This window comes from Caretta caretta, chromosome 22 (genome assembly GCF_965140235.1).
Source record: "Caretta caretta isolate rCarCar2 chromosome 22, rCarCar1.hap1, whole genome shotgun sequence".
NCBI lineage: Eukaryota > Metazoa > Chordata > Testudines > Cheloniidae > Caretta > Caretta caretta.
The window spans coordinates 23405411-23418451 of NC_134227.1; the positions used below are offsets into that span (position 1 = coordinate 23405411).

Below are 13041 nucleotides of genomic sequence, written 5' to 3' on the forward strand. Positions count from 1 at the left end.
CAGTTTCTTGGCAGCCTTTGATGTTGAACTATATAGAGTCTTTTCCTGTTTGACCGCTTTAAAGAACTCTTAGCAGCCCCTGTAAGGTTTTCTGCTAGTTCTGGAGGCAGTTACGTTCCGGTCACAGAAATGTGAATTGCGTGTGTGGCTGTAGTTGTAGAAATTTGCAGCTTTGATTTTTATGTTCTCCCGCTGTGGTGTAATCTGGATTCCACTTTCCAAAGGGATGTAAATCCATGCTCAGGACCTCAGTTCTTGATCAGGAAATGAGAGCTCCAGAACAGTTCTAAACTTTAGAAAGTCCTATTCTAGACTTTGCTTGGGAGTTGAGTTTAAAGTCTGCTTATCACCCTCGTGCCCGTATACAGAGAACGGAATTAAAATGGTTGTGGTAAAGCTGTTGTCCCATTAACTGCAGTTTTCTTTCTGTTCATCATCACCAGAAATTGATATTCCTGTAGTAGCTCCCCTGGAGTATGATTCATGGAAAGACCTGTCTTTGTTTTCCCCTTTTATCATTCCCATTGCCACTGGTGATGGTTCAGTAGGTAATCCATTATTGTGGAACTTTAACAAGTCACTTAATATCATTAGCAGAATTGTTCTGGCTGAGTCCACATGCCTGCATGTGGACGTGGATTCTGCTGAAACTGTACAGCTGACTACTATAGTGTATGCTGTTCTCCATGCAGAGGTAGATGTTAAATTGCATTACAGATTCTACAGATTGTATTAACCTCTAAAGCAGTGGTCCCCAACCTTTCTTGTGGGACTAGAATATTGCTATTCCCAGAAGACTGTGGCGGGCGCCGAACACCCCGCCACTGAAATGCCGCCGAGAACGCAACGATTCTCGGCGGCATTTCAGCGTTGGGGTGTCCTGCGGGTGCACAAAAGTGCTCCAGTGGGCGCCATGGCACCCGCAGGCACTGCGTTCGGGATCCCTGCTTTAAAGCAACCAGGAGTTGGTTTGCATGAAAAGGATCTCAAAGCTAGGGAGTAATTCAGGCACACTGATAAGGGAGGCAGCTCAAGAACGATACTTACGTTTGGTGGCTTCTTAGAAATAATCATCCATTGTTCAAATCAGGGACAAATTCTTTTCACCATTAGGTATCTGTTTGTTTGGTGGTGGGAGGTACAATAAAACTTCATTCTGCCCAACTGTATCTTCATATTGGTCTGTCTGTCTTCCAGGATCCAAAGCTTCTGAAGAGGAGGAAGGCACTTTCAGCTCCCCACTTATGTTTTGGCTGCAGCAAGAACAAAAGAGGAAAGAAAGCCTTGGTGAGAAGAAGCCAAAGAAAGGACTAGTTTTCGAGATCTCAAGTGATGACGGTTTTCAGATCTGTGCAGAAAGTATTGAAGGTGAGGACAGTGATTTCTGGTTGCAACTTTCTCTAAGCTTTGTTCCCAGAGGTTAAAAACAAAAGATGCTTTTTGAGAAATTGTGATCTCTGTATCAAGCGTCTCCAGAATAGACTTGTCTTCTCTTAGAGATAAAGCTTTGGAACAAAATCCTATGCCAGAGTGCCTGGTTTGTGTTAAATGTCTGCATTGTTCCTCTTTGTCTTGAAATCATTGACCAATAGTGTTGTTGGTATATAAAGTAGTGGTGGGACAAAGCAAATAATGAACACAGACCAGGCATTAGGTCATCTAAATTTTGTTTCAAAAGTCATTGCTAAAGCAACTTATTTGCCTGTGCACCATTAAGTTTTTTTGAAGAGGGTGAAAACTGTATAACTACAGGAGAAATAATGAGTTTATGGCCACTGATTGCGCTTCTCTTTATATTTGCCACATGGCTGGTACTGTGTGCGTGTGCGCGCGTGCACTCACACCCGCTGGACTTGGCTGCATCGCTGCAGACCTGACTGAATGAGAAGACAATCGAGACATGCCGAGCAGCTGTTCCGGTTACTCCTGATGTCTGATAGATGCAAAGCTTCTTTTATTGTTTTGTCTTCCATTTTCTAATCGCAGATGCCTGGAAATCACTGACTGATAAAGTTCAAGAAGCTCGTTCCAATGCCCGTCTGAAGCAGCTATCGTTTGCAGGTAATACCAAGCACTGAGGTTGTTTCCTCTTTGTCAGCAAGTGTATTTTAAAAGCAGATAAACCAATGTCATGAGGAAATTGTCAAACAAGAGTAGAGTCTTCAGAAGAAAAAGGTCAGTTGCTTATAGACAGCTCACTTCTTTGAAGGAGAAACATTTTCGGTCGTAAATATTTTGATTTAAGCCGGGCAAAGCTCCTCAAGGTTTGCATAAATAAAAAGCTCCAACATTGCAGCAACAATAACGTTTATATGAGAATGATCGGGGCGGGGATTTTCTCTCTTATTACCTGATTCATTACTTTGTGTCAGGGTTTGTGTCTGATCCACTGAGCAAGCTACATTTGCTGTGAAATGTTGGACTTTTATTGAACAAAGCTTATGGCAATTTTGCTACTTTTTCAAATGAGAAAATTATGCTACTTCTCTTAATGTATGGTGGCTGGCCACCTGAGCCTATCTGACCTTTTTATTCTGTGTTTGAGCTGCACAGATAACACTAGTTTAGATGTGTCCTGGAGTTCTGCTGTGAAGTTGTTTAGCAGCATGGTATGATCAGAAATCTCCTCGCTTCAGGTCAGACGGCCTACAATGGCATGTAGCAGATCTGCGATGCTAGCAGCAAATACCTCTGATGGCCAGCGATGGGACACTAGATGGGGAGGGCTCTGAGTTACTTCAGAGAATTCTTTCCCAGGTGTCTGGCTGGTGGGTCTTGCCCACATGCTCAGGGTCTATATGATCCCCATATTTGGGGTCAGGAAGGAATTTTCCCCTGAGTCAGATTGGCGGAGATCCTGGGGGGGTTTCGCCTTCCTCTGCAGCATGGAGCACCGGTCACTTGCAGATTTAAACTAGTGTAAATGTTGGATTTTCTGTAACTTCAAGTCTTTAAGCCATGATTTGAGGGCTTCAGTAACTCAGCCAGAGGTTAGGGGGTCTATTATAGGAGTGGGTGAGTGAGGTTCTGTGGCTTGCAGTGTGCAGGAAGTCAGACTAGATCACGATAGTCCCATCAGACCTTAAAGTCTATGAAACACTAGTGTAACTACATAGTATACAAGTGGAATGTCCAGAGTTACCCTATAAGCTCCAGTGTGTGGTTTTTTATTAGTTAGGCATAGTTTATAAGCCTGCTATAGGAGTTAGCATTCTGACCAACTTAATCACTATCTAAAAGCCACTGTCCTAGATGGCTGTAGTTCATCTGCTAGTTGCTGAACTGGGGATATGTCTTGATGCAGAGACTTAAACAAAAGAATTTTTATTTTAAGTTCTCATTAGAAATCAAACAATGTAGCTAATGCAGGGCTCTGGCAGGAGCTTCCACTGGTTTCTAATGGGCTGGTTTATTTTCCAGACTGCCTGTTTTCACTGACGCCTGGTTTCTTACCCTTTCCTTTTGTCCTTGTTCTAGGTGTGAATGGTTTGAGGATGCTGGGGATTATCCATGATGCTGTTGTGTTCCTGATTGAGCAGCTTTATGGAGCAAAGCATTGCCACAATTACAAATTTAGATTCCACAAACCAGAGGAGACCAATGAACCCCCATTGAATCCACATGGCTCTGCTAGGGCTGAAGTCCACCTCAGGTAAGCGTGAGCTTTCTGATGGGTGGGACTTGACCAGTCTACTAGCCAGAGTAAGAGACTTTTCCCCTGGCAAGTGAGAGGCATAAACTGTAAACTTCTGCAGAATTTAATCTTTAAACTAAAAACTAAATTATAGGTTTAATGGTATCTTCCAAATGTAAACTGATGGCCTGTATATTCCTGAGTCTACATGCAGCTCTAGAACTTCTGTTGCTCTTAGCTTTTTGCCAAGCAGTAGGAAATTGAAATTAATAAGACTTCCCACTTTACCATTTCCATTCACAATCCTAAAGATTATGTTTATTTGGTGTTGCTGCCTTACAGAGCTTTGATCAGCACCTGAGGTGAGCATGAATCACTGAGAAGGAGATGTTTCAGAGTAGCAGCCGTATTAGTCTGTATTCGCAAAAAGAAAAGGAGTACCAGTGAAGTAAGCTGTACTTCTGAAGTGAGCTGTAGCTCACGAAAGCTTATGCTCAAATAAATTGGTTAGTCTCTAAGGTGCCACTGGTACTCCTTTCCTTTTTGAGAAGGAAATGAAAGTTAGGCCAGAGAAGTGATAGAGTACCAGACACACATAGCCCTTGCAGCAGCCAAGATATTGTTGAAAACTAACTTTGCCAGTAATACACATGTTCTTTGCCCTCCAGGAAGTCAGCATTTGATATGTTCAATTTCCTGGCTTCTAAACACCGCCAGCCGCCAGAATACAACCCCAATGATGAGGAAGAGGAGGAAGTGCAGCTGAAGTCTGCTCGGTATGCAACTGGATTTATGTCCCCAAAAGGGAAAAGGGGAGGGTGCTAAGAAGAAAAGCCAAATATTTTGGTCTTGTCTATTGCACCTGGAGGTGTGGTGTTACAACTTTAAATGTACAAAACACTAGAAAATAGCTTGTAGAGGACAATCCTGCATTAGCAGGGGAGCTGGCTACTGAACATGGCCAGCCTCTCTCAGATCTGTTTTCATGCTACTGCAGGATGTTCTGATCAGAATTCTGGGAGAATAAGGCAAAAAAGATTACTTATATTAAATTTGCAGAAGAGGAGAGCTGGTTAGCAGTAAGGAGTTTGTCTGAGATCAGATGTTGAATTAAGAACAGCTTTATAATATCATATTTATAGAAAAATACATTGTAGTAATTTTGGTTGCTTTCTCAGTGGGCATTGGGCTGCAGTCTCACAGTGACTAAATGTTAATATTTTTGAAACTATACCGACTAATGCTTGGCATGGGCTCTCGAATAAAGGTGATCACTTAGCAGTGTCTCTTTGTTCTAGGAGGGCAACTAGTATGGATCTGCCAATGCCCATGCGATTCCGACACTTGAAGAAGACCTCCAAGGAGGCAGTTGGTGTCTACAGGTATGGTTTTACTCTGGTGCTTTAACTCTGTCTAGGGCAGAAGGAGATTAAAAATTGAAAACCCTTTCTAAAGTCCAACAGGAATGTTGAAGGGAAAGAGTTCTCTCTCTCTCCCTTCGTCTCTTCCCTTTCTTTGTTTTCAGGTCAAATCTTTAAAAAGCTGATCCTCAGTACAAACCACTTATTCCTGCCAGCTCACCTTGGTGATAGCTCAGGCATTTATTTTTGGGGTGGGAAGGGAAGCTAAAAATGTTTTGATTACTTGCATATGGTAAAAACACAGTGAGGAGAGTCAAACCCTTCATCCCTTTGATGAAGAGTTAGCCTGTGTGCTAAGGTTTTCTGATCTTCAGTTGAAACAGCATGGTCCAGTTGCATTGGTTGATATATTCTCTTACCTTGTTTCTTTTCACTAGGTCTCCCATCCATGGCCGGGGCCTATTCTGCAAAAGGAACATTGATGCAGGTGAGATGGTGATTGAATATTCAGGCAATGTCATTCGCTCCATCCTCACTGACAAACGAGAGAAGTACTATGACAGCAAGGTGAGTTCTGTGGCTTTCATCAACATTTGTAAAAGGCACAATTAAACTCATTCACAGCACTTTTCTCCGGTTGGCGAGCTGAAGGGAGCATTCCCAAGAGGAAACTGATAATTGTCTTTCGCAGGGGTTATGGAACTGAAACCCTGTGTAACTATGGAAAAATATATGCCCTAATGTGTGGGAATCCTATAAAATATTAGCACTTACATAGTACTCCTAATCTTCAGTGTACTGTACAAACAGCTGATCCTCACAACCGTCTGTGGGGTAAGGAGTATAGATGCGGAAACAAAGGCAGAGGAGCTAAGCTCTTAGCCCCAGTTCAGAGAGGGGATTGGTGTCATAGCGAACGTTAGTACAGAAGAGTTTCTGGGTGCCATTCCTGTGCTCAGACCACTAGATAATGCATCTGACCACATAAATTGTAAAGGCCAAGCAAATTTTACATTCTGATGTGTTTGCTTTGGACAAGGCCTGAATAAAATGCCCATTGTTGGCAACTTCTCCTATACATATCAGCAATTTCTTCTTGGAGACTCTCTTTTCTGTTTGTGTTGACGTAGACATTTGCAGAAAAATGTTGAACTGAAAATAATTATGAAAAAGAAGGAAGTTTCACATTTGTGACCTTCCAAGTGCTTTCTGACAGAGCCAAGATGTGTTTGTGGTGACTTTAAAACTAGTGACTTCCAGTTGCAATTCAGTGTTATGACCTCCAGCAGCAGTTTGTAGAGAATGGGCCCAGATCCTGGCCAGACTTGGTCTGTGAGGATTGCATGGGGCTGGGTTCAAGGGTGGGTTAAAGGGAGTCAAGTATATGCACAGTGCAAACTTTAATCGGCGAGCCAACTGCACTTGAACTCTGGGGTCTGGGCTTCTAGACTTCCCAGTTTTTCCAGCACTGACTGGAGCTCTAGGAGCTTCCTTTGCTTCCTCCAAGGGCTTAGGAAATATTTGAGCCCTGCATCAACACTGCGGATTCAAAGGGTATGAGGATAAAATGGCTCAAGCAAGTACCTTATAACTGAAGAGTGGCTACAGGATTCTAAGGAGATCATGGTTCCACACCGACTACATGTTGATTTCTCTTGTTTAGTTATGGTAATAAACAATCTCCTGAAACTCCAGGCAGGGGAGAGGGACTCTTGGCTTCCCTGAACTCTAAATGCCTTTCTTTCCTCCATGCCCAGGGGATTGGCTGCTACATGTTCCGCATTGATGACTCCGAAGTGGTAGATGCCACTATGCACGGGAATGCAGCCCGCTTCATCAACCACTCATGTGAGCCCAACTGTTACTCCCGCGTAATCAACATTGATGGCCAGAAACACATCGTCATCTTCGCCATGCGCAAAATCTACCGTGGGGAGGAACTCACTTATGACTACAAATTCCCCATTGAAGACGCCAGCAACAAACTGCCTTGTAACTGCGGCGCCAAGAAGTGCAGGAAATTCTTAAACTAAAACTTTCATGAGCTGTGAGTGAGCCCTGAAGGGCCTGGGGCGAACCAAAGTTACAGTGCATTTCTTTCCTGCCATTTGGGAGGGAGAGGGGAAGACAGAGACAGAAATGAAGATTGACTGGGGCTCAGGGACGTAAGTGATGGCTGCGCTTCTCCGTCAGAGTCCACATCTTCATGTCTCACGTGCGCACAGTTATCCTTGTGAAAGACACAGACGATCAGAGAAGATCCTCAGTATGATTGTTATGCTTTTTCCACTGCCCTTTTTTTCCCCCCTCCAGTATTTGTCCGTCATTGTGGGATAGTGAGTGGGAGAGGGGGAGGGTGGATGGATGAGGCAGAACAGACCAAAACTCATATATGGGTAGAGGCCTCAGATTTTTGTCCTCCTTAGTTGTTTCTGGTTTGTCGGGACTCCATGACCAGCTTTGCCAGGAACGGCAATGTGGGGTTTTCAGTTTCCTTCGCTTGCTGTGTCATAATTAAAAGAAGCACAGTATGTGACTGAGCTTTTCCACTGGAGAGAGATTGTATCCCATCAGCCAGCTCCATGAAGGACATTGAGTGTCTGTGGTTCCTTCCACCATGCATTTCCAAAACACTATTTGTGAGCAGGCTGGGTTTTATCAGACTTCTTAGAGCAGCCATAGGTGACCCAGTGCATTTCTCTTGGTTGGTCTGTCTTTTATTGGGGCCTGGAAAGAGTAAATAAGGCTAGGGTAACCTACAGCAGCCTGTAAGTGAACTGAAAAGGGTTTCAGTAGGATTTTCCTCTGAAATTTCTGTTTTTGTATAAGAGAATTTCTAGCTGTCTCTAGTAAAGGAAGGGGCTGTATTGGGTTTGCCAACTGATTACAGTGATTCACTCTTCAGGATTTACAGCCCAAAGTGGAAATCCTTGTCAGCAAAGGCCTTGTTTCAGTAATGAAGTCCTCTGTAGAGTAGGAACAACTCTTCTCCTATGTTTCTGCCATCAGAAATGGGCACTCTTCTTTGGTCTAGGGAGCTGAAGGCTTTTCCAGCCACACAGAGATCTGCCTCCCTGCCTCTGAGCCTGTCCAAGCAATGGAAATCCATGAGCAGAGTAGGAGGACCCGCAACTGTCAGAAATGGAGACCAGTTCTATTAGCTAGACAGTACTCCCAAACAGAAACTAGCAAGGGTGATTTGCAGAGGTTTCAGCAGGAGAGGCTCTGCTCAGATGGTTTAAATAATGTAGTAGGATAAACGAATCAAGCAAATGAGTGATTTCTCTAAGCACATCCCTCTCTCTAGATCCATTTCTAGGTTATGGTTACTTCAATCTTCCTTGTAAGACATAGGAATAGGCACCAAAAGGGGATATAAAAGCTCAGTAGAAATGCAAAGCCAAACACTAACAGTCTGAGCATACTCCTTGTAGCATTTAAAAATGTGTTTAGGAAACCAGTTTGCAACTGCCACAATTAAACCCACCTGAGTGAAAGAGTAAATTCATTTAAAAAGCAAAACAGAATGACACTAGTCCTGGTTCATGTGGGATAACTCTTCTCCCCCCCCACCACCTTTGGATCCAAAAGAAAAAAAAGCCCCAAGCCTGTTAAATTAAGTGATTGGATTTTACTCTGTTCTGTTTACAGTGTAGTATTTAAGGTTTTATAAATGTAAATATATTTTGTATATTTTTCTATGAGAAGCACTTCATAGGGAAAAGCACTTATGACAAGGCTATTTTTAAACAGTGGTATTATCCTAATTTAAGATAATCTGTTTTTAATAATTTTTTATTTTCATAGGATGGTTATTGGAAATATCTGGCTGGACATAGTCTGATCCTTCCTCCAGAGAGAGGGATACTTTTATTTTTATTTTACTTTTAATCTTGTTCTGCCTTGTTGACTTAAGTAGCTGTTTCCTGGAAGCTTTGGCTGGACCTTAATTATATTAATTTGTCAAGGGGGAGGGCATGGGGAACAATCACCCAACTCAGGAGGAATTTGACTCAGTGGAACTTTATTTGAAAGTCTGTGTTAACATTTTTGGTACAGTTTTCCTACCGCTGGGCAGAAAGAGGCATGATTCTGCCTTGACATGTGCCACTGTTCTATTTATAGAAAGGTAAAGGAGAGGGGGTAAGAATTGCTATCTTCACTTTTCCATTAGTTTGTTCAGAGCTCAGAATTAGGAATATGGCAGGAAATATGAATTTTTCCACCCTGCTCTTTCCACTTCAATCCTGCAGAGCAGACGTGTCCTCCTCAGTAACTCACTGATTCTGCCAGGATACTTACTGAGAGTGAGTGGTCCCTGCATCTCTGGAGAGATCACTTAAACGTAAGCCCAGGACTGTGATTGGTAGCAGGGAAAGCCAACTTCCCATCACTCAACTATTGTGTTTCTAAAGCAGCTTCACTGGATAAAGAGCCAGAGTGGGTTTTCATTCTTGGAAAATTCTCAACTCTTCAACCAGAGAAACTTGGTCCTGTGGAAATTGAGCAAAGCAATAGAACCCCAGCCCTTCCTTTGTTCACCATCATTGTTAGGAACAGTTGTGGGATTTGTACCCACAAATGCACTTCACAGCCCCGAGTGCCTCTCACTTGGAAACATGAATTTTTCCTTTGAACAGTAAAATTATAATGCACACCCACTCCTCTCCTCTGTCCCTGTGGACAGGCCATCTACAATTTGCTGAATTAGCAAATTGAAAGGCTGCTATGAAACAGCATCAGCAGCTGCCTATGGAAATTGGACAGCATTGACTAATAACTCCTTAGCGCTCACAGCTTAGCACTATGTATCTGTGTCATTCAACCCCCAAGACCTCTTCCTCTGACCTGAGAATGAAATGCAGCACGCAGAAGGGTCAGGAATTGCTGTTTCCTTTTTTATTGCACTGTGTGATTATTATTTTGTAAAACTTTTTTTTAAAGGAAAAATCAAAGTCAAAGCTGCCTGTGTTACTGAAATGATTTGATGCACTGACAGTTTGGGAATGCACACACACTGAGAGGCCAGAAACCATGTCTGGGGAAATCTCAGCTCAGCATCCCTAGACACAGCTCTTCGCAGCAGTGCTGGGGAACAGTTCCAGTGCTGGACACACCAGTGAATTTTACCTTCAGAATGGTCTAGTTCAATCATTTCCCCCCCCTTCTCCCTCCTGCTGATATCCCTTTATCTGGCAGAGAATCAGCCTCTGCAGCTGACAACAATCCCATTCTTTTTTCTTGCCAAAAATCTGTGTAGCTATCAGCTATTTGATCAGCAAAATTGAGTCCTCACCAGAAATTCACACTAAGAGCAAGTTCTGATCAGGACACACTGCTCCCACAAAACCCCTTAGTTAGGGGAAAAAACACAAGAAGAGGGGGAAAAAATAAGTGAAGGAGAAAACAGACGAGAGATACCACTTGAGTCTCTCTGAGAACCAGGCACTAGAAATTTCCTCTACCGTGAGGACTGAGAGCGCAAATGGATCAGGCTAGAATTTGGTGGAAGATCCAGCTCACTGAATGCTTTGCTGCTATACCTGTCGTGGCTGCCTTAACGAGCAGCCACTGTGGCCAGTGAAACTGTCTGTAAACCAGAGAAGCTGAATTGTGCTGACCTACAGGCTGGGCCAGGGGTCCCCTTGGCTCCCCACTTCCATTGTTCTCACCAGTCTGTCTCCAGCACAGAGGTTTTCAGTCACTTACAGTTTTAAATAAATAAAAGGAAGGTGGGGAGAAGCCTTGGCAGCTAGTATTTAAGTTTTCAATGATTCATGTGTAAGACACAGGCCTATAAGCCCTTTAACCCTGTTCTGCCCAGGCTAATAGTGAGCACAATGCAGCTTCCTCATATATGAATGTATATTTTATAAGGACTGACATAGATCATGATATCTGAAAATACTAAAAGTCAAACCTTAAGGCATTTATTTTTATTTGTACAAACCAATTTTTTTAAAGGAAAAGCGGGTCATTGCAAAGGGCTGGGTATAATCTTTTTATTTCATTTTCTTTCATTTCCAAGCAATACCAGGTTCTTCAGCAAGATGGTCTTTGTGCAGAATCATGCCATTCAAACCCATACTACTGGTCCATACTCAACACACTTGCGAGTTTTTTTTTATAACTATAAATATGATATATATATAGGAACTAATATAGTGATGCACCATGTAATGAAGCCTAGTTCAGTATCGGTCCATGGCTTTTAATTCTCTTAACACTATAGATAAGGATTGTGTTACAGTTGCTAACAAAGGCAGGAAAAATAATCAAGCTGTGTACTTCTGGGTTAACAAATGTAAACTGAAGGGGGCTTGCTTGGCTCTAGAACACCTCAGCCTGAAGAGTGTAGCTTCCTGCAGAAATGAAATACTTAGCCCGTCGTTTCCCTGCTTGAGGATTTTTCTGACCTTCAATGTTACCAGTCAGTACTTGTACAACTTGTTTCTTTGTTTTGTTTTTGGATTTTTTTTTTTTTTTTTTGGTTATGAATGTTGGGGTACCACCTGCATATAGGGAAAAATGTGTTCTGTGCTTTCCTGGTATCTTTTTAACAAGGTACTGTAGCTTTGTCTATCAACCAAGAACTATACTTGTGGTGTTTCTTTTATTAAACTTAACAGTCTCTTTAGTAAATACAGGTAGGTGAATAATTGTTCAAAAAAAAAAAAAGCTCTACAATGGCAAGGTCATGTTCTAGAAATAATACATTTCTCGACAACTTATCATGTGTAACGGATCTTTTTATTTCTTTTTTTCTTGTGTTCTTCCAAGCTTCTGGTTTAAAAAAAAAAAAGAAAAAAAAAAAAGAAAAAAGGAAATGTCTAAAGTACATCAGTGTTAACTCCCTGTCACAGGGATGAAGGAAATACTTTAATAGTTAAAAACAATGCTGAAAGCTCTGCGAAAGACTGAATGTAAAAATAAAAGTGTATATAGTTGTAAAAAACAAAAAGGAGTTTTTAAACATGTTTATTTTCTATGCACTTTTTTTTATTTAAGTGATAGTTTAATTAATAAACATGTCAAGTTTATTGCTGCAGAGGGTGACTCTTGATTTACTTTATTTTTTAAAAAGCTGGAGAGGAGGTGTTCCAGTGGCACGGTCGCTCAGCCTCATCATGTGAGTCACCCTGTCTTCAGAAAAGGCACATCGCTATCATGTGGCTTCGTTATTACTATTTGTGTTGTTGTGCCAGAGATGGGACTGGTGCGCTGCAAAAGAGATGAGTCCCTGTCTCAAACGGGGATGGTTCTTGACAGGTAACCTTGAAACATAAGGGCATGCAGTGATGTCATGAAAGAAAAGTGACCCATGGAAGGGTAAGGAAGAAGGCCTCGTCCCTCCCAAGTCCTTGATCCCGCATCGTCACAGAACAAGTGAAACACCATTTGTAAAAGTCACCCAGGTGTTAAGCAGACCCTGTGTGTGTGTGTGTACCTTGTGACTTGTGTGTGGGATTTTCTGTGGCATTGGGCGTCCATGTTCTAAGCTCTTAGGGAAACAAACATTCACATATATTCAGCATCTCCCTAGCATCTTGGCCTGTGATACAGAATTAGTTCAAAGCGTTATGAAACTCAACCCACTGGAAGAAGAGTTTGCTATCCAAGTGGTCTATATGCTGGTAGAGCCCTTAGGCCTCAGTTGGGGCCGCATTGCAGGGCACTGTACAAACAGCCAGCCAGCCAACAGCCACAGATACACTGAGGGAATATGGATACAACAAACAATCCAACGACTCTGGGGAGGAATTGGCCCTCCTGGGTTAGTTTCATGGATGGTGGATGGCTGGTTTCAGTTGAGGGCAAAGGAAAGAAGGGGAAGAACAACAGGCCCCACTTGTCACCTGCCCAGCAATGACCTCTGCTGTGGTGCCTGGAGAACTATCCAGAGGGGCATCCTGAGACGGACAAGGCAATGGCAGTGGGGATTTTATCAGGGGTTTTCCTCAGGCATGAAGGCAGCACAGAGGTGTCAGAGAGAAACTGCCTTGTGGGCAGTGAAGACTGGGAACACTGGCAGAGCGAACACAGGTT

General features: G+C 42.7%; 1 protein-coding gene across 7 annotated transcripts in view; it reads left to right on the forward strand.

The window, feature by feature from the left end:
• Positions 1-12043, forward strand: part of KMT2A (lysine methyltransferase 2A) — an 88181-nt gene extending 76138 nt beyond the window's left edge. For 6 of the 7 annotated variants that reach the window (XM_048827291.2, XM_075122254.1, XM_048827295.2 and 3 more), the window contains 7 exons: positions 1198-1368; positions 1987-2061; positions 3478-3652; positions 4303-4410; positions 4933-5016; positions 5433-5562; positions 6753-12043. In XM_048827291.2, coding sequence (XP_048683248.2) covers positions 1198-1368; positions 1987-2061; positions 3478-3652; positions 4303-4410; positions 4933-5016; positions 5433-5562; positions 6753-7028 — 1019 coding nt within the window. In that variant the 3' untranslated portion in view covers positions 7029-12043. The remainder of the gene's footprint in view (positions 1-1197; positions 1369-1986; positions 2062-3477; positions 3653-4302; positions 4411-4932; positions 5017-5432; positions 5563-6752) is intronic. The other variant, XM_048827293.2, reaches the window with a different exon arrangement.
• Positions 12044-13041: the final 998 nt, after the last annotated feature.